Consider the following 20,219-nt stretch of genomic DNA (forward strand, 5'->3'; position numbering starts at 1 on the left):
GGGGGTAAAGCGGGCCAGTGATCCCCGACCGGAGGCCTCCCACAGCTCTCCGGTCTCTCCTCCTCCTGCACGCATGGCTGTCAGCGTCCCGGAAGTGGCACACTTCCGAGGTATGCGTTCCACCCTGGAGCGCAGGTGACTTCCGGTCCGCCTTATGGCAAGCCCCCGGATAGCTGACAGCGTGCAGAGCTCGCCTGCTCTGGACCCTGGGAGGAGGAGGGGGGAAAAATGAAAGAAGAGCTGAGGGCGGGTTTTTAACCTTTTACAAACCTGCCGGAAGATGCCGACAGGTAAGACAAATAAGCCCTGTCAGCATAGTTCTTCCTGCCCTGCATCTGCAGAGCCCAGCGCTGCCCCAGCCACAGTAAGTTTCTATTGGGGTGGGTCCTATTGGTGCCGTCCTGGGTATAGGGGTCTAAGTTCATCAAAATACTTCTCTCCTTTTTTGTAGGGAGACAAGTCCTCCCATAAAGGCACCAATACCACCAAAATGTCTGTTAAATGCGCCATATGTAACATAAAGCTCCCCACAGCATGGGGGGGGAATTGTCAGGCATGCACAGATGGAGTGGTCAGGGCGCAAAGCACTGGTGCTTGCAGTATGGGTGTGTATGTTCTCCCTGTGCTCAGGTCTCCCCTCCTCCTCCTTCTCCTTCACCTGCGGGCTCACCTCCCTCAAAAAAAAAAAAATTTCAGACGACTTATGATCTGAGTAATGAGAGAAGTCGAGGGCTCCTAGAACCTCTGAAGCCAGAAGATATCTTTTTTTCTTCAGAGTAGGTAGAGGAGCTGGTTAGTGCTGCTCCCGTCAGGTGTCAGCCAATAAGCAACTTGAAGCTGGCCAGAATGGGAGACCAGCAATCCCTGATAAATGTTTGGAGGTAGTCAAACAGACAACTATTCCGCTCCATCAGAACTTAAACATATGTTCCCTCTGGGGGTGATGCATACAAATGCAGGTCTCGGGTCATGCTTTCAAAAAGCCGCCTGCCATTCTAGGCTGAGTGTGACTGCATTTGTCAGATGGCGGCTGCTAGGCAGCTTGAGACCCAATCAATTCCGAAAGTGGATATTCAAGTGGCAGGAGTCGTGTAAATGACAGTTCTTCCATTTTGACGATGCATCCCAGCTTAAGGTCCGAGGGACCTTAAAATAGAGAGCCTTCTCAGAAAAGTCTGGAAGACATCTGCCTTAAAATTGGGAATTGTGGGAATTGCTTCCACGTGCGTTTCTAGATCCCTCTTCCAGTAGATAGAGGAGTTAGAAAATCATAGTTCTCAGGATCGGGGGGTGAGCCAATTGACTCCCTTCCCATACTACAGAGGTACAGGCTTCCTGGCGGATGCATCTATAGTAATCCGTCTAATTCTGCCGGGCAAGCCCTCTGGCTTAAAACATGGAGCGGGGATATTACCTTCAGGGTTAAACGTATTCCATCCCCCTTCAAAGGTGTACATGTCTTTGGCCCAGCTCTGGATGAAATCCTTGGAAAGGGAGCAATGGCGGTGTCAGCCACTAAACAGCTTGAGCCTGGGCTGGGCTGCGTTCGCAAGTCCGGGGTCATGCGTAGGACCCCAAGGAAGCATTTTTCTCGAGCCCCCAGAACCAGTCATCCCAGCCAAAAGGGAAGGGATGGAGCTATACTAAGGGGAGAGGCAGTAATATCCTAGTCCCCCAGCAGCAACAACAGCAAGAGCAATGACTCGGACCCAGAGGGGTCAACAGCCGTTCTAATCTGAATTTGCATGCCCTCGTCAGATCGCAGCCGCTAAGCAGCTTGAGGCCGGGCAAGTACCGGCATAGGAATAGCCCCTGAGTCCTCAGAGTAATCAAGGACGACCTTCTGCTAGAATTCGAATCCTCCTCCCTGCGGGGTCTGAGTCACCTCCCTACCATCTCGGGAAACTTTGGCAGCGCTAAAGTCCGGCATTCAGCTCCTCCTGCAATCAAAGCGCTAGTTCCCTGTGGGAGAGCATGAAAGGGTCATTATTCCAGGCTATTATCTAGTAAAGAAGCCCAGAGGGGAGGATAATAATAATAAACTTAAGGAAAATGGAGTCAGTAAAGGCTGCCATTCTCTTGATAGGCCCTCATTCCTTCAAGGCAACCATAGACCTGAAGGACGCCTATTTTCTCATTCCTTTTTCATCCTGCTCACAGGAAATATCTAAGGTTTGCGGTCCGTCGGGGTCCAGAGGAAAGTGCTTTTCTTTGGGATATCCTCTGCCCCATGAGTATTTTCAAAACCTATGGCGGAGCTGTGTCCCATGTCCGAGGCCAGGATATATGCATTGTACCTTACCAGGACGACCTATTGATAATAGGAACCTCCTACCAGACTCTGGAAAACCAGGTAGCTCAAACTCTGGATATTCTCCGATCTCTGGGGTGGATCCCGTATATAAAAAAACACAGATCCAACTCTCTCAGGCTTTTGGGCGTCCTCTTAGACTCAAGGAAACAGATGTCCTTCCTTCTGGAAGATTATCAAGTGATAATAATATCAAAGATCTTGAGCTTTAGAAAGCAGAGGTCAGTAGTAGGTAATTACTAGGTACTATGTCAGTACTAGGATTGAGGGCGTCCTTCATCCAGTCGGTGCTCGGGGCGCAGGCCCATGCCAGAATCCTCCAGTCCCATATCTTGGGAAATTGGAACAGAGATTACAATTGCCTAAACAGGAGAATCCTGACCCCAGGGAAAGTAAAAGCTTCACTGGCTTGGTAGATGGACCACAAAAATCTGCGCAGAGGCGTCAGCTGGTCCCATGTCCCCTTGGTCGCAGCCGTGGTATCCCAGCTGCCATTCCAAGGGTTATGAAGTCAAGAAGTGAGTACGAGATCTTCCAATTTCACTGAAAGCAGTGGAGGAAGCTCTCCTGGCTGCAAGACACCTGGTCCAGGGTCATTATATCAGGATCTACGACAAAGGTGGCACGAACTTAGTGCCACCGGCCATTCTGGGCTGAGCGTGGCTGCATTCGACGGGTGGCGGCCGCTAGGCAGATTTAGGCCGGAGCCAGAATGGGAGACCAGCCCGCAATCGCAGGCCACGGATCATGCATTTACAACAGCCTAAAAAATCTTTTAGGATGAATACTTTCCTGAGCCGAAAGGCACCTCCTTTCACTAACAGCAGTCCACCTAAAGGGGACCTCCAATCTTCAGGCAGACTTCCTGAGCAGAAGATGTATCCAGCCTGGCGAGTGGAGTCTGAATGGAAGAATCTTTCAGAAACTAGTGAACAAGTGGGGCCTTTCGGAGGTGGATCTGCTAGCATCAAGCAGAAACGCTCAAGTAGGAAACTACTTCTCCCTGTACCCCAGGGACAGATCACTAGGGGTAGATGCATTCTCTCACAAGTGGGTCCATTTGGTGCAGGTCTCTCCCCCAATTTCAATCCTTGCTGCAACCCTGAGAAAGATCCGAGAAGATCGAACCCCGGCCATCTTGGTGGCTCCGCTGGGAAGAGGAGCTTGGTTTCCTTAATTACAGGACTCCAGGTAGATGGACTGCTCCTCTTACCCTTGGAAGATGACCTCCTCCTGCTGGGCCCCCTACAGCACCCAAACCTTCGGGGAAGGAAGTTAGTGGCCTGGTTACTGAGGCCCAGATCCTGAGGGCCAAGGGTCTATCAGAGGCAGTGGTTGAGACCCCTTAGAAATCAAGGAATCCAGTCACCAATGCCATATACAACAAAGTATGGAAGAGATTTTCAGCATGGTGTCTGCCGAATCCTTCTGACCCATCGTATCCTGGATTTCTTACGGAGGGGGCTCGAGTTAAGCCTAAATCCTAGCACCCGGAAGGTACAAGTCTCGGCCTTAAGCTCCAGGTTCAACTGCGACTTAGCCAGCCACCGGGGCATAAGAAGGTTCATGACATCAGCCACTAGGCTACATCCTAAAAAACAAATTGTCATTCCACCATGGGACTTAAATGTGGTGCTTAAGGGGGCTCACTTAATCCCCCTTTGAGCCCCTATCATCTTATACTTCTCAGCCCCTCTCCTGTAAAGCGGCCTTCCTTGTAAGCAATAACCTCAGCGAGGCATATAGGGGAGCTCCAGGCTCTTTGAAAGAGAGAGCCCTACCTAACCATTAGGAATGATTCTCTAGTTCTCTCCCTTGATCCATCCTTTCTCCCAAAGGTTGTGCCTAACTTTATTAGGTCACAGAATATAATGCTTCCCTCATTTTGCCAGAACCCAGCAATCCTAAAAACGAAATGTTTTCATACGCTTGGTGTAAGGCAGGCGCATAAACCTTCACTACTTGAGTTGTACTAAGCCCTATAGAATCGACCACAACCGGTCGGGTGCAAATAAAGGAAGGAGGGTGACAAAAAACACCATTGCCAACTGGATCAAGAAGGCCATCTCTGAAACATATCTAGCACAGAACATCATACCCCTTACGGGAATCAGGGCTCATTCAACACGGTCTACTTCTGTCTCATGGGCTAAGAGGGCAGGTGCATCCTCCGAGCGGATCTACAGGGCTGCAACTTGATCCTCGTTACTTACCTTTTATTAAACACTATAGGTTGGACCTTGGTCCAACTGGGATCTAATCTTTGGCCGAAAAATTCTTCAGGCCGTTGTCCCCCCCACTAGGTGTAGTGTAGGTTGGTATGCCTCCTATGCTGTCGTGGAAGGTTGCTAGAGAAAATAGAATTAGACTTACCGGTAATTCGGTTTCTGGAAACCTTCCACGACAGCACTATTTCCCTCCCTGTATTCTTGAACAAATTCTGAGAATCTTAAAGTAACCGGTGCTACGGAGTTCAGTTATAAGTCACTGGTGAGAGGCAGGTGGGAGGGGCCTTTTAACCTCTTTGCACTTCCTGTCCCCTATTAGGGCGTAGAGTCAACCTCCTATGCTGTCGTGGAAGGTTTCCAGAAACCGAATTACCGGTAAGTCTAATTCTATTTTCTCTGTGACTCTTCTCCCTCCCTTTGGATGAAGTTCAATAGGCAAATGTAATCTGATCCCTCATGAGTTTAGAGTCTGTGTTCTCTACAGCAAAAAGATGGATTTTAGTTGCATTTTTGAGTGATAAGTTCAAGAGATGGGAGTGGGTTGGGAGGTGGCTTATACGTAGAGAAAGATATATATATATATATATATATATATATATATATACAGTTGTGCTCAAAAGTTTAAATATGAGTGGAGAAAAAGTTTTGGTGTTATCATTCATATTCTCTGAAAAAAGGCCAAGAAAGCAAATATTCTGCGGGGATATGTAAACTATTGAGCACAGCTGTACAAAATTCATATGGTCATAGAGATATCTCAAGGAATTAATTGCGGCTCAATTTTGATGAAATATGGAGAATCACTTTAATCAATGTCTTCATGATGCTTTTACCCTTTTAATGACCTTATATATTTTATCATTTGTTATATAGAAAAGTTTATAAAAATAAAGCTTGAGAACTCCCAGAAAAAATATAATTTTATAGAATCCATATGATTAAAAATATATATTTCTCTTATGAAAAAGAAAAAAGTAGATTTATCTGAATGTCTTCATCTCTCAGGGTGCTGGCTACAATGGTTGGACAAATGGGCGAATGACTGCTCAGAATATTGATCTCAATAGAAATTTCCCTGATTTGACATCAGAGGTGCATAAGATTATGAAAGTTCGCTCAGCACGAGTTGATCATATGCCAATCCCTGAGTCGTATTGGTGGGGTAAGGTATGAAGGATTTTGATTTTTATATTAATTTTGTACAATATTATATGATTTCATGCTTACCAAAAATTTGTCATATCTACTTCTGCTATAGTTTTAGAATTTTATACTTTTATATTATCTTCTGCTTATTTGCATACTATATTTTATAAGTTTAGCTTTTCTCAAAATACTAATAATCTGCAGATATAGGGTTAATTAGCAGGTTAATAACATTTCGGCTAAGTTCTGCCTTTTTTTGGTCACATTATTGCTAAATACTAGTTTCCTGCCATTACCTGCTCTTTGTTCTAGATTTTTAGTTATGTATTTTATACTTTCTCATGCCAACCTATATTCTGCCTATGAATAATTACACGTTGATTATAGGTTTAGTTCTTCTTATGGACAGATGTGATATTATCTTCCTGAAAGCGTGGCTACCGGGATGAAATGAACTTTATTCCTTTCAGTCATGGAGATATACTCGGAGTGACAGTGTGGCGCCCTAGCCAGTGTCGGACTGGGGTGCCAAGGGCCCACCAGTAACATTGACTTTGAGGGCCCACTTTTCACCTGCATACAAATACACTTCTCTCATTCAGAAATGTCCTATATCTCTAATAAGCTGGGTAGTTTGGTTAATGAATGATGAGATGCTGCTTTTTTCTGTACTGAGTAAATCATGTGAATTATGGCAAGTACTATCTATATAATGGGGTTGGGGGCCCAGATTTGCACAGGGGCCCACCGGGGGATTTCCCTGTTACCCTGTGGGCCAGTCTGAGCCTGCCTGTAGCGCCACAAAATGCCTGCTTGCATAGTATAATTGATCTGTATTGCCAGCTATGGTGAGGGCTAAGTTCTCTGCTGTTATAACTGCATCCACACATTTTAGGCTACTTTCACCCTAGCGTCGTGTGACGTACGTAGCAATGCGCCGTTTTGGAGACAAAACGCATCCTGCAAAGTTGCCCTCAGGATGCGTTTTTTCTCCATAGACTTGCATTAGCGACGCATTGCGACGTATGGCCACACGTCGCATCCATCGTGCGACGGATGCGTCGTGTTTTCGCGGCCGCGACGCACAAAAAAAGTTACATGTAACGTTTGTTTCTGCGTTGTGTCCACCATTTTCGACCGCGCATGCGCATCCGAAACTCCGCCCCCTCCTCCCTGGACATTACAATAGGGCAGTGGATGCGTTGAAAAACTGCATCCGCCGCCCCCGTTGTGTAAATCTTTTACAACGTGCGTCGGTACGTCGGCCCGACGCATTGCGATGGGCCCGTACCGACGCAAGTGTGAAAGTAGCCTTACCCGATCCCTTACTAGCAGATTGTACACCTTTGCCTGAACCAGGAAGTGTGCATGATCCCTCAGAGGGGAGGAGGGGTTTGAGTAGTGGTAATTTTGAGGAAGAAGGACTAGCATGATGGAGGTCATGCAGGAGAGAGAAGCAGCGTGCTCTCTGCAAGGACAGCTGCATAAGGCGGGTACCAGTCCCTGGAGCACAGAGACTTCCAGAGTCTTTATATAACTAGCAGAAGAGAGCTTTTTTTCCAGGAGTTCAGCAACTGCATGGAATTAGGGACACTGTTGTAAGAAGAAGTGTTTTGACAGGATTCACATTGCCTGCTTGATGGAAAGGAGCCAGTAAATGATTTCCTTGGACCCCTGGGGATAAAAGAGTCGTTTGCGAGAAGTACAAGGGTATGTTTCCACGGTCAGTAAATGCTGCGGATTGGACGCTGCATACAACCGCAGAGTCCAATCCATGGCGGCCAGATGTTACAGCATAGTAGAGGGGATTTCATGAAATCCCATCTCCACTATGTGTACAGGGACGCCTCCACCGGTTTCCCTGTGTAACCGGACATGCCATACCGCAGCATGTCTATTTATTTTGCAGAGACACTCCGTCTCCACAAGATAAATATCACAGTCCAATGTATAGGATGCGGTGATTCTGCCCGGTTCAATGAACACATGCGGAATCACGGCGCGTACAAAAGCCGGCAGCGCTTTGGACGGAGCGGACACGTCCTGCGTCCAAAGCGCTGCCAATACTGACCGTGAAAACATACCCTAATTGCTAGCAGGAAGGCTACACAACCTTACAGCAGAGAAACTGAACCCTCACCAAGCAGGTCTGAACAACACCCTGTATGTGAATTGTATGGAAGTTTTTGGAACTGCAGTAAAAAGAACAAACTGATCATTACCCTGTCTAATGCTGATTAGTCCTGCTCCAACTCCCCTGGGAGCCAGCCCTAGTTGGGAAGTGGTTAATCATCTGACACTGTCCATCACCACCTAACTCCCAGGAACCTTAATCAGTCCCCAGCCATACTAGGCCGAACATCCCAACTTTTGTCATGAACCTTTTTATTATTTTATTATTAACCCCCACAATTGACAAAGACTGGCGCGCTCCCGGTCGGACCATACCAGCACTCGAATTGCTGTGCACCAGTACAGTGAATTGCAGCAGCCCTGCCGGGGCGGCACAGCTGCAGTCATCACTTAGTACACAGTATGTGGTGGCTATGATCACACCCCGGCACTTTGACCGACAGCTCGCTCTGCACAGAGTTGCTACAAAGCAAGCTGTCAAAGTGTCAAGAGTTGATTGAAGCCGCTTCGTTCACGCTCCCATGACTGACAATCAGCGGCTTCTGGGAGGAATAAGGTTTATTTCCTCCATCTGCATGTTAACCCTATTTCTCCAGGTAAATAACAATGGCAGACTTGACAGGTTCCCCTTAATCCCTTTCTGACATTGGACGTAATATTCTGTCCCTGTGCCCTGGGCCTATTTGACTGCCGTCTGAGCAAACGCCCGCACACATGGGAAGGTGATCGCCGCCGGGTGTCAGCTGATTCTGACAACTGACATTCGGCACCAAATGCTGCTCACGGAACGTTAACCCCTGAAATGCTGAGATCGAATACGAACGCAGAATTACCGAAGCCGGCAGAGGGCTGGCAGCCCCTCTGCCATTGTATCAGAGACCCCGCGGTGTGACACAGGGTCCCAATCATTGCCATGGCAACCTGATGTCATCATGACAATATCTACGTCACCAGACCTAGCAAACTTGCTGATCATGCCCAGTACATGATGAGGAAGTTTGACTGTCAGTGCAGAGCTGACAGTTTCTGCAACATGGGGATGCTGCTTCATCTCCATGCTGTAAAAGTGATCAGCCTGCAAAAAATGATTGTCCCATATTGGGACAAAGAAAAAAAAGTTAGCAAAAAGTAAAAAAAAATGTTTTAAATAATAGTAAAAATATTTTTTTTAAAAATCAAAAATTATAATAAATAATCAAAAGATATTGTATCTCTAAATACATATTTGAATGAAAAAAAACAAAAAAACAATAAAAGTACACATTAGAGATGAGCGACTTTGCCTTTTTTGGGTCGAAAAAGTCGCAAAAGTCGGGTCGAACAAAATCAGCCGATTATTGTGAAAAGTCAAAGTCCGACTGAAACACGAAACCCAATGCAAGTCAATGGGGGAAGAAAAGTCGGCAGTGAGTGGAGTACAGGAAACACACCTACAGTGCCCATTTTAATGCCAAAAACATCAATTCTTATTCCTTAAGCTTGTCAACCTTAATTTACTTTATAATAATAGTTAGGCATTGAAAACTGGGAGTTATTTGGCTAAAGTTGTGGGGGGGTAGCGCTGGCTCCAGATTTTCGTGGGCCCAGAGCCAAAGAGTGTCAATGGGCTCCTTTAACACATGCCACAATTCATGATCCTCTTATATGGCAGAGAAATAGCGGTATAGTACAATGAAAAATACTTCACTTCTTACATCTCATGACTGATATCCATTTTAAATTCTCCAATAGCTCCAAAAACAGACAGTATATTCCTCCATACAGTATTATGGCCACCGCATAGTGCGCCATACAGAGTAATGAGGCCCATATATTTCTCCATACAGAATCATTGGTCCCATATAATGTTCCATACAGTATATGATGAGCTCCACATAATGATACAGTATATGTTGTTCACCATGGATGAAGCTCCAGTGTCTTATGGGCCCAAATAATGCTCCAGTGTATAATGGGCCCTGTAAATGCTGCTCCAGTGACTGATGTCCACCTTTGGAATGCTCCAGTGTATGGTGGGCCCCAGATATCATTCTCCAGAGTATCGTGCTCCCCAAAAATTGCTCCCAACCTTTAAAACAATTAAATAAGTCTCCTCACTAGGGAATCCCTGTACTCTGGACTCCTCGTTGTCCCCATCTTCCATCTCTCTGCACTTGGACTGTTTAGGCAGGTGGCATACAGATGTGATGTCATCGCGCTCTTTGACCAGAATGTCACTGTCAGGAAAAGTGTTTGTTTTCCGGGGGCAGTATGGTTGCAAAGCTGAACCTTAAAGGAATGTCCAGAAGGGCACCACCAGGAGTGGAGCCTGCGGCTTAATTGGACTCAACACGGGCAACCTCAACCATGCCATCCACAAAAAAGCTGCACAGATTACAAGCTTAATTCCGTTAACAAACGAGACTCAGGCATGCCTCCTCGGTCCGCGTCCAGCTTACTAGAGGGACACGCGAGGCTCTGGCACGCGAGATTGGCCAATAACAGATCTGTCATGCCCTTACATGACCGGGGCTTCACACGTGCTACAATGAAAGGACCAGCGTGTATCATTTACAGGTGCGGATAACACGCTGAACCCCGTTAGTGATGGGGATCTGGGATTACAATTCTTCCCCGCGAACAAGCATTTCCCAGTAAGTGCAGGTCAACCGTAATTCCGGAATTAGGCCTAAACGGCATTCCAGAAAGAATGTGAAAAAATTAAGTGTCCAAACCACAGGTGCTGTAGCTTGCTTAACAGCTGGGCTCCTCTGCTGAGTAGCACACAGTTCTTACATAAACAGGCGGCATAGCTTGGTTCACGGGTGGCCAACTCTGCTGAGTAGCATACACAGTTACTAGGCCCAAAGTATTAAGTGGTGTAAATGCAGTCAAAAACTGGTTCTTTCATAAACAGGCGGCATAGCTCGGTTTACGGGTGGGCTCCTCTTCTGAGTAGCAGGCACAGTTACTAGGCCCAAAAGGATTTTCAGGACAATATGCAGTAAAAAATTATTAGAAACACACACGGTGTAGCTCCCTCACAGGTGTAATATACAGCTGGCTACCAGACACCGCTACTATGCCCTAAAACTGTCTATTATCATTGAAAACAATTATTAATGTGAAAAAAAGATACGCTTTTGTTTAACGAAACGTTCTCGAACGGTAACTCGAACAGCCAAATTTTAATCAAAGTGTTGTAGTTTGACGAACGGATATAACACCGCCCAAAACAGCTAGAATTTGAACTTGGCCAACAGTTCCACTCAAACACCACTCATCTGTAATCAGGAGGCAGACTCAGATGGTCTCAGGCACAGTATTGATTCGACAAGATTGCAGAAAGTTGAGAAAGGGTACAGTATCATCGGATAACAGGTATATATGTGGCATAGTTTAAACATTTAAAATCTCCGTATTTATTTGCGGAGTCCGACAAAGACACTCACAGCCTCAGTATGGATAAGACAACAATCTTAAAAGTAGAAAAAAGGAAATGCTTTTGAAGCGTACACCAGTATACACTGTTGGGGTATTTTTAAATCTTCATATATATTTCTGTCTCAGTAAGACATTCCAGACTCTCCGCAAGAGGAAACGAGATGGATAAAAGTACAGACATAAAGTCGAGTGATTGCAGAAATGTAGGAATTACTAATTACGGGAAAAACTCCAGGGAGAATTCTCAGAGGTGATGCTGACCCTCAATTACTTTGTGTGTGGAGACAGCGAAAACAGTTCTTTGTGAAGAAAGGTTTGCTGTATCGCAGTACCATTGATCCCATCACCGTTATTCATCTCCATCAAATTTTGATCACAGGGAGAGATGTAGACATGGTCCTCACTGCCTATCATGATCTGTCAGGTAACTTTGGAGTGCAAAAGACAGAAGCCACAGGCTGTAGGCGATTCTATAGGATTGGCATGAGAGGGCACATTTAAAAATGTGGGCAGGAATGTCACACGTCTGTGAGTAGGAAAATTGTGAAAGCTGATGATAAACCACCACTGCATCTCATTGTGAGTCGATGTCCATAAGAAATGGAAGCCATTGATCATCTGAAGCTAGAGCCCGGCCAGCAGGACAGGGCATAGCTACGTCTTAACCATCATTTATCAGTTCACCAAATTTGTAGTGGCAGTCCCAGGGAAGGATTTGACAGCCCAGACTACACAGCGGAGGAGCAGGGAGAGGTAAATATTGCAAATGCTGGGGCCCTGCCCAAGCAAGGGGGGGCCCACTCGTGGGCGTCAGTACTGGCACTGGGCCCCTCATAGTACGCCGGTGTGTCTGACGGCAGGTGTGCACCCTCATCGTCAGAAACACTTGATTGCACTATGAGGGACCCTGTGCCAGTGCCGGCGCCCAAGAGTCAGCCCACCCACCTGTTCAGGGCAATGGCACTAGTATGGTTGCGTGCGCTAGGTGGTGATCCCGGCCATGGGGGGGGAGGCAGCCCAGTTAGGGAGGTTTAAAAACTGGCATATGTTGATGTTGGACATTTAGCAGCTGAAAATGGAGGAATTGGAGAAGTCCGAGGAAGAGGAGGACAAAAGCGAGCCATTTTTCTGGCAACCTATGTGTCATCAGGGGAAGGTGGGACAAAATCTTTTGAAACACGTGCATGGTTCATTTTAATGAAGGTTAGATCATCAACATTTTGGGTCGACAGACGGGTCCTTTTTTCTGTCAGGATTGAGCCAGCAGCACTGAAGACTCTTTCCGATAGCACACTAGCAGCAGGGCAAGCGAGCTCCTGTAAGGCATATTGTGCCAATTCAGGCCAGGCATCCAGTTTAGAGGCCCAATAGTCAAAGGGGAATGACCTGTGAGGGAGAACATCGATATGGGACGAGAAGTAGTTTGTAACCATAGTTGACAACTGCTGTCTCCTGTCACTTTCAATCGATGCAGTATTACCAGTCGTGTGAGCGGGACTTGAAAAATCAGTCCACAAGATGGTCATGAAACCCCTGTCTCTAACGCCACTTCTGATGTGTGCACCACGAACACCTCTTCCATGTAGCCCCCTACGGCTCGTTGGAGAACCATCGCCGCTGCTGTGTGCTGGGAATGCCTCAAACAAACGGTTTACCAGAGTTGCTTGTTTGTTAGCCAATATTATTTCAAGGTTCTCCTGTGGCATTATGTTTTGGAATTTGCCTTTATAGCGTGGATCCAGGATGCTGGCCAACCAGTAGTAATCATCGTTCATCATTTTGGCAATGCGGGGGTCCCTTTTTAGGATCTGCAAGGCATAATCTGACATGTGGGCCAATGTTCCAGGTGTCAATGATGCACTGCGAGTGCTGGGTGGAGGAGCACTTTCTGGCAAATCCACATCCCTCCAGTCACTCACAAACACTGTACCAAACCTTGCCACGCCAACATTTTCTCTTGCCCCACGAGAAGCATCCTCCTCCCCTAAATAATCATCCCCATCATCATCCTCCTCCTCCTCTTCCTCTTCTTCCTCCACCTCATCCAGGAGAGGTCCCGGAGCAGACAATGGCTGACTGTCATCAAGGCTTCCCTCCTCTTCTTCATCCTCCTCAGCTGCAGACGCCTGCTCCTTAATGTGCGTCAAAGTTTGCATGAGCAGACGCATAAGTGGGATGCTCATGCTTATGATGGCGTCGTCTGTGCTTCCCAGCCGTGTGCATTCTTCAAAACATTCAAGAACTTTACAGAGGTCTTTCAGCTTCAACCTCTGCACACCCGACAACTCCATGTCTGCCCTCAAAGTTCCTGGCCGTGTATCCTCCCACAAATGCATTACAGCCTGCCTCTGTTCGCACAGCCTCTCAACCATGTGCAGGGTGGAGTTCCACCTTATTGCAACGTCGATAATTAGGCAGTGCTTGGGAAGTTGGAGCAATCGCTGGAGGTTCTGCATACGACTGGAGTGTACGGGCGACCGGCGGTTGTGCGAGCACAGTCTTCGGACCTTCTGGAGCAGGCCTGTTAACTCCGGATAATTAGTGAGGAAGCACTGCACCACCAGGTTCAAGGTGTGAGCCAAGCAAGGTATGTGTCTGAGTTTTGAAAGGGCTATGGCTACCACAAAATTCCGGCCGTTATCACTAACTACCTTGCCTGCCTCAAGATGTAGACTGCCCAGCCATGACTCAGTTTGTCGCTGCAAGTAGTCTGCCAGTACCTCCGAGGTGTGTCTGTTGTCGCCCAAACACATCATCTTCAACACAGCCTGCTGATGCATACCAATAGCTGTTCGATAGTGGGACACCTCGTGTGCAACACTGGCAGCTGCGGATGGAGTGCTCGTGCAACTGCGCTCTGTGGACGAGCTTTCGCTTCTGGAGCAGGAGGGTCGAACGCCTACACCCAACTGTTTCCTATACCATGGGCTAGGCAGCACTGTCCCACCGCCGCTGTCCCCTGTGGACCCTGCATCCACCACATTAACCCAGTGCGCAGTGATGGACACGTAACGGCCCTGGCCATGCCTACTGGACCATGCATCTGTTGTGAGGTGCACCTTTCCACTCACTGATTGCTTGAGTGCATGGACAATGCGGTCTTTCACATGAAGGTGGAGAGCTGGGATGGCTTTGCGAGAAAACAAGTGCCGACTGGGTAGGTCATAGCGTGGTACTGCATAGGCCATGAGTTCGCGGAAAGCTTCGCTTTCAACCAACCGGTAGGACATCATCTCTAACGAGATTACTTTGGCAATGTGGGCGTTCAAACCCAGTGTACGTGATAATAGGATGAGTACTTTCTTGTCCTACTCATAGTCTCTGGTAGGGTGAGCTGGACTTGAGAGCTGCACATGGTGGAACTAGCGGTGGACATGGCGGACTGAGAGAGGGTTGGTGATGGTGTTGGTGGTGTTGCTGATGGCCTAGATTCAGTCTTTCATACCAATAACATTGCGATTCCATGACTGCTTTGCCCTTGCGACGACACCACGACATTTGATGCTGGTGGTGTGCTAACCGGTGGGCTTACAGTGGGGGAAGCGATGTAGCGTTGCTGACTAACTTCATTCGGAGCAGGTGCACATGTGGCACGTGAGGTTTGGTAGTCCATCCACGCTTGCAAGTGCATCGTGGTTAAATGTCTAAGCATGCAACTGGTATTCAAATTTCTCAGTTTTTCCTTCGGCTAAAGGTCTTTGTGCACTTCTTACAGATAACCTTTGCCTTATCATTAGGATTTTGTTCACAAAAGTGCCACACTGCACTCTTCCTACTATGGAAGACATTTTGAGGCCTTGCACGCTGTGCTAATTTGACCATCTGGCCTAGCTGTCCTGCAACTCATTTGGTTTTTGTAACCCGTTTTTGGACTGCTCCGGGCCTGCCAGATAACAGCTGTTGCGATGTCGATGCCTGCTGCCGATGCTCCTCCTCCTCTTCTGAGCTATTGGCAGCGGCACCCTCTTCCCCCAATGGATGCCAATCTGGGTCAACAACTGGGTCATCCACCACCTCCTCTTCAATGTCATGTGCACCTTCCTCTGTGTCACCATGTAAGGTGGTATAGTATGCGGGAAGGGGCACCTGAGTTTCATCAGGGTCAGATTCTGGCTCAGTACACTTGCTCTGAGTGAATGTACCAGCAGATAAATCTAGCATTCTTCTTGGACTGGGTAATTCACGATTTGACTTGATAACCCAGTCATGGTATGTGAAAAGAGCTCCATGGAATAATCTGTAGTGTCACCTCCTGCATCCTTTACTTTTGGTAGGGGTGAAGGACACAAGGAAAGGTGTGGTTCCTGACCATGAGCCTCCAATGATGACTCAGTGCTTTTATTTTTTGAAAGTTCAGAAGAGGAGGCGATAAAGCTGGAGGCTGTGTCAGCAATGTAAGCCAAAACTTGTTCCTGAAGCTCCGGCTTTAAAAGCGGTTTACCTACTCCCAGAAAAGGGAGCCTTCGAGGCCTTGTGGAGCCAGATGATGACACAGGCTCAACACCTCCTGCATTAGGCGCTATTGTGCTTTTGCCACTACCAGCAGATCCACCACCTCCACCAACACCATCATTACCAGCTGGCAACCTCCGCCCACTTCCACGGCCTCTTCCAACACACTTCCTCATTTTTGGGAAAATGTACCCAAAATACCACCAGCAATATGGTACTGTAAAACAAGGTACAAGGTGTATATAGTATTGGGGAGAGTTTGAATCTCCCTACAGACTTGAGGACACTGAACTAATATCTCAGGCCCGGTGTAGATTACACCTCAATATAACAGGCTGAAATTGGATGGTGTATAAAATGTCTATATAGGACTGGGGAGAATTTGAATCTCCCTACAAACTTGAGGACACTGAACTAATATCTCAGGCCAATTGTAGATTACACCTCAATATATCAGGCTAAAATTGGATGGTGTATAAAATGTCTATAGACTGGGGAGAATTTGAATCTCCCTACAGACTTGAGGACACTGAACTATTATCTCAGGCCCAGTGTAGATTACACCTCAATATAACAGGCTGAAATTGGATGCTGTATAAAATGTCTATATAGGACTGGGGGGAATTTAAATATCCCTAGAGATTTTAGCAAGCTGACAATGATGCTCTCAGTCCCAAGTATGGCAGCAGGCAGCCTAATAAGCAGGACTGCTGCACACAAAAGTGTGGAAAAATGAACGCTTGGTAACTGGGCAAAAAAGAGGATGAAAAGTATTTTTGCTTTTAAAAAAAGCAGTTTGCACAGCAGTGTGAAAACAGCAATGCAGCTATCAGGGAGCCTTAGAAGGCAGCCTAATAACCAACAGAGCTGATGCACCAAAATATAGCCTCCCCTTGCACTGCACACTAACTGGTGTGTTGTACAGGCAAAATCACTAGCAGCAGAAGCAGTTTTTTGTATCTTCTTCCCTGCCCAACGCTCTTCCTACAGAATCAGCAGCTCTCCCTATTTTGAGATCAGCAGAAGTAAGATGGCGGTCAGCGTGCACGCCCTTTTATAGCCCCTGTGACGCCACACAAAGCAAGCCAATCACTTGCATGCCCTTCTCAAACATGGTGGTGACCGCTGCCTATGTCATCGCATTGCCCACAGTGTTTGTCCTCCATCATTGGCTGAAAAAGGGCACTGAAGCATCATTTCAAACACGACTTTGGCACCATGGTCGCCGACATCGTGGCCGACCTCACGCTATGGTCGGGTTTCGTTTCATGGAACCCGACTTTTGCGAAAGTCGACGACTTTTGAAATTGACCGACCCGTTTTGCTCAACTCTAGTACACATATTTGATAGACCCGACCTATGAAACTGTCCCACTAGTTAACCCCTTTAGTAAACAACATAAAAAATAAATATAAAACAAGACAAATAACAATACTTTATCACCATACTGCTAAGCAAAAAGTGGAATCAAACGTAATCAAAAAGACAGATATAAGCAAACATGGTACCGCTGAAAACGACATTTTGTCCCGCAAAAAACAAGCCATCATACAGCTCCATCTGCAGAAAAATAACAGTTATAGCTCTCACAATAAAGTGTTGCAAAAATAATTATTTTTTTCTATAAAATATTTTAATTGTATAAGAGCCCCAAAACCAAAAAAAAAATAAATGATGTATTGCTGTAATCGTACTGACCCCCAAAAAATATGCCCAAAAATGGTACCAATTAAAACATCAACTCATCCCTCAAAAAACAAGCCATCGCATTACTCTGTGGGAAAAATTATAGATGTATGGAAAAATTATAGCTCTCAATGTGGTGATGCAAAAACAATTTTTTGCAATATAAAGCATCTTTTAGTGTGTGACAGCAGCCAAACATAAAAACCCGATATAAATCTGGTATTGCTGTAATTGCACCGACCCGAAGAGTAAAGTCGCCTAATCAGTTATACCGTACGAGCAATGGCATAAAAAATAAATAAAACCAATTCTTCACCTACTGTTCACTTTTTCATTCTGATTCCAAAAGATCGCAGTAAGGCTTGGAGCACATTTATCCTGTGCTCTGCATTGAGCACTTCCACTGGGGTTTCTGTGTAAATCTCTGAAATACGTGATTCAGATGGAACCTCTGGCGGAAGATTCCTTATAATGAGGCAGAAGAAGGCACTTTGGATGCTGTCTGGCCTGTGATCCAGAGGTGCCCGTCTTTGTAGGAGTGCATAAAAGTTCCATCAGCCACAGTTTTGTGCACTTCTGTAAAGAAGGACATCACTGAACAGAGGCCAGACGGAGTCCAGAGTAACTCTGCTGCCTCATTATAGTGAATGGATACCTTGGGGGTTTTATCTGAATCACGTCACTCAGAGAGGCCGGGGTCACACTTGTGAGTGCAATGCAAAAAACTTGCACAAGTCACTCACCTCAGTACACAGCACTGCCGCCGACACTGGGGACCGGAGTGTGCGGCTGCATGTATTTCTATGCAGCTGAATGCTCCGGTCCTGAGCGCCAGTGGCAGTGCTGGGTATTGAGGAGAGAAATTCGCGTAAGTTTCTCGCATTGCACTCGCAAGTGTGACCCCGGCCTTTGATGGAAAACCCAGAGTAAGTGCTTAGCGTAGAATGCCAGATAAATGTGATCCCAAATGTTATGTAAAATGTTCCCAATAAAATCTTCAATTCAATACACAAAAAAAGCAAGTCCTCACTCAGATCTGTTATCTGTTAATGGAAATATAGGGGGCTTCCACTTACTGGTAGTACAAAGGCTCTGGAAAAGTGAAATGGCTCCATAACCCTCCAAAAGAAATTCAGCAAATTCTGTGCTCACAAATCCAAATGCCCCCTCTCTTCTGAGCCCCACAGTGTACCTAAACCACATACAGTGGGTACAGAAAGTATTCAGACCTCTTTAAATTTTTCACTTTTTGTTTCATTGCAGCCATTTAGTAAATTCAAAAAAGTGCATTTTTTTTCTCATTAATGTACACTCTGCACCCCACCTTGACTGAAAAATACAAATGTGGAAATTTTTGAATTTATTAAAAAAGAAAAACTTAAATTTCAAATTTCACTTGGTCAGAAGTATTCAGACCCTTTTCTCAGACACATAATTAAGTCACATGCTGTACGTTTCCTTGCGATCCTCCTTGAGATTGTTCTACTCCTTCATAGGAGTCCATCTGTGTTTAATTAAACTGATAGGACTTGATTTGTAAAGGCACACATATAAGACCTCACAGCGCATGTCAGAATAAATGAGAATCATGAGATCAAAGGAACTGGCCACGGAGCTTAGAGACAAAATTGTGGCAAGGCACAGATCTGGCCAAGGTTACAAAAGAATTTCTGCAGTACTCAAGGTTCCTAAGAGCAAAGTGGCTTCCATAATCCTTAAATGGAAGAAGTTTGGGACCACTAGAAGTCTTCCTAGACCTGGCCGTCCAGCCAAACTGAGCAATTGTGGAAGAAGAGCCTTGGTGAGAAAGGCAAAGATGGACCCCAAGATAACTGTAGCTGAGTTTCACATATGCAATAGGAAGATTGGATAAAGTTCCACAAAGTCAACTATCACTGCAGCCCTCCAGCAGTCGGGCCTTTATGGCAGAGTCGCCTGACGGAAGCCTCTCTTCAGTGCCAGACATATGAAAGCCCACATAGAGTTTGCTATAAAACACATGAAGGACTCTCAGACTATGAGAAATAAGACTCTCTGGTCTGATGAGACAAAGATAGAACTTTTTGGTGATATTTGTAAGGTATGTGTGGAGAAAACCAGGCACTGCTCATTACCTGCCCAATACAATCCCAACCGTGAAACATGGTGGTGGCAGCATCATGCTATGGGGTGTTTTTCACCTTCAGGGACAGGATGGCTGGTTGCAATTGAAGGGGACATGAATGCAGCCAAATACAGAGATATCCTGGATGAAAACCTCTTCTGGAGTACTCTGGAGCTCAGACTTGGCCAAAGGTTCACCTTCCAACAAGACAATGACCCTAATCACACAGCTAAAATAACAAAGGAGTGGCTTCAGAACAACTCTGTGACCATTCTTGACTGGCCCAGCCAGAGCCCTGACCTAAACCCATTTGAGCATCTCTGGAGAGACCTGAAAATGGCTGTCCACCAACGATCACCATTCAACGTGACAGAACTGGAGAGAATCTGCAAGGAAGAATGGCAGAAGATCCCCAAGTCCAGGTGCGAAAAACTTGTTGCATCATTCCCAAGAAGACTCATGGCTGTACTAGCTCAAAAGGATTCTTCTACTCAATACTGAGCAAAGGGTCTGAATACTTATGACCATGTGATATTTCAGTTTTTCTTTTTAATAAATTTGCTAAAATTTCTACATTTGTTTTTTTTTCAGCCAAGATGGGTTACAGAGTGTACATTAATGAGAAAAAAAGAACTTTTTTGAATTTACCAAATGGCTGCAATGAAACAAAGAGTGAAAAATTTAAAGGGGTCTGAATACTTTCCGTACCCACTGTATAGCATCCACGTTTGGCAT

At 46.1% G+C, this 20,219-nt stretch overlaps 1 protein-coding gene across 1 annotated transcript in view; it reads left to right on the forward strand.

The window, feature by feature from the left end:
- Positions 1-20,219, forward strand: part of CPZ (carboxypeptidase Z) — a 196,117-nt gene that overhangs the window by 73,306 nt on the left and 102,592 nt on the right. The window contains exon 6 of the mRNA XM_073574560.1: positions 5,545-5,706. Coding sequence (XP_073430661.1) covers positions 5,545-5,706 — 162 coding nt within the window. The remainder of the gene's footprint in view (positions 1-5,544; positions 5,707-20,219) is intronic.

The sequence above is a fragment of the Dendrobates tinctorius genome, unplaced genomic scaffold, assembly GCF_039654945.1.
Source record: "Dendrobates tinctorius isolate UK_male_01 unplaced genomic scaffold, ASM3965494v1 ptg000039l, whole genome shotgun sequence".
NCBI lineage: Eukaryota > Metazoa > Chordata > Amphibia > Anura > Dendrobatidae > Dendrobates > Dendrobates tinctorius.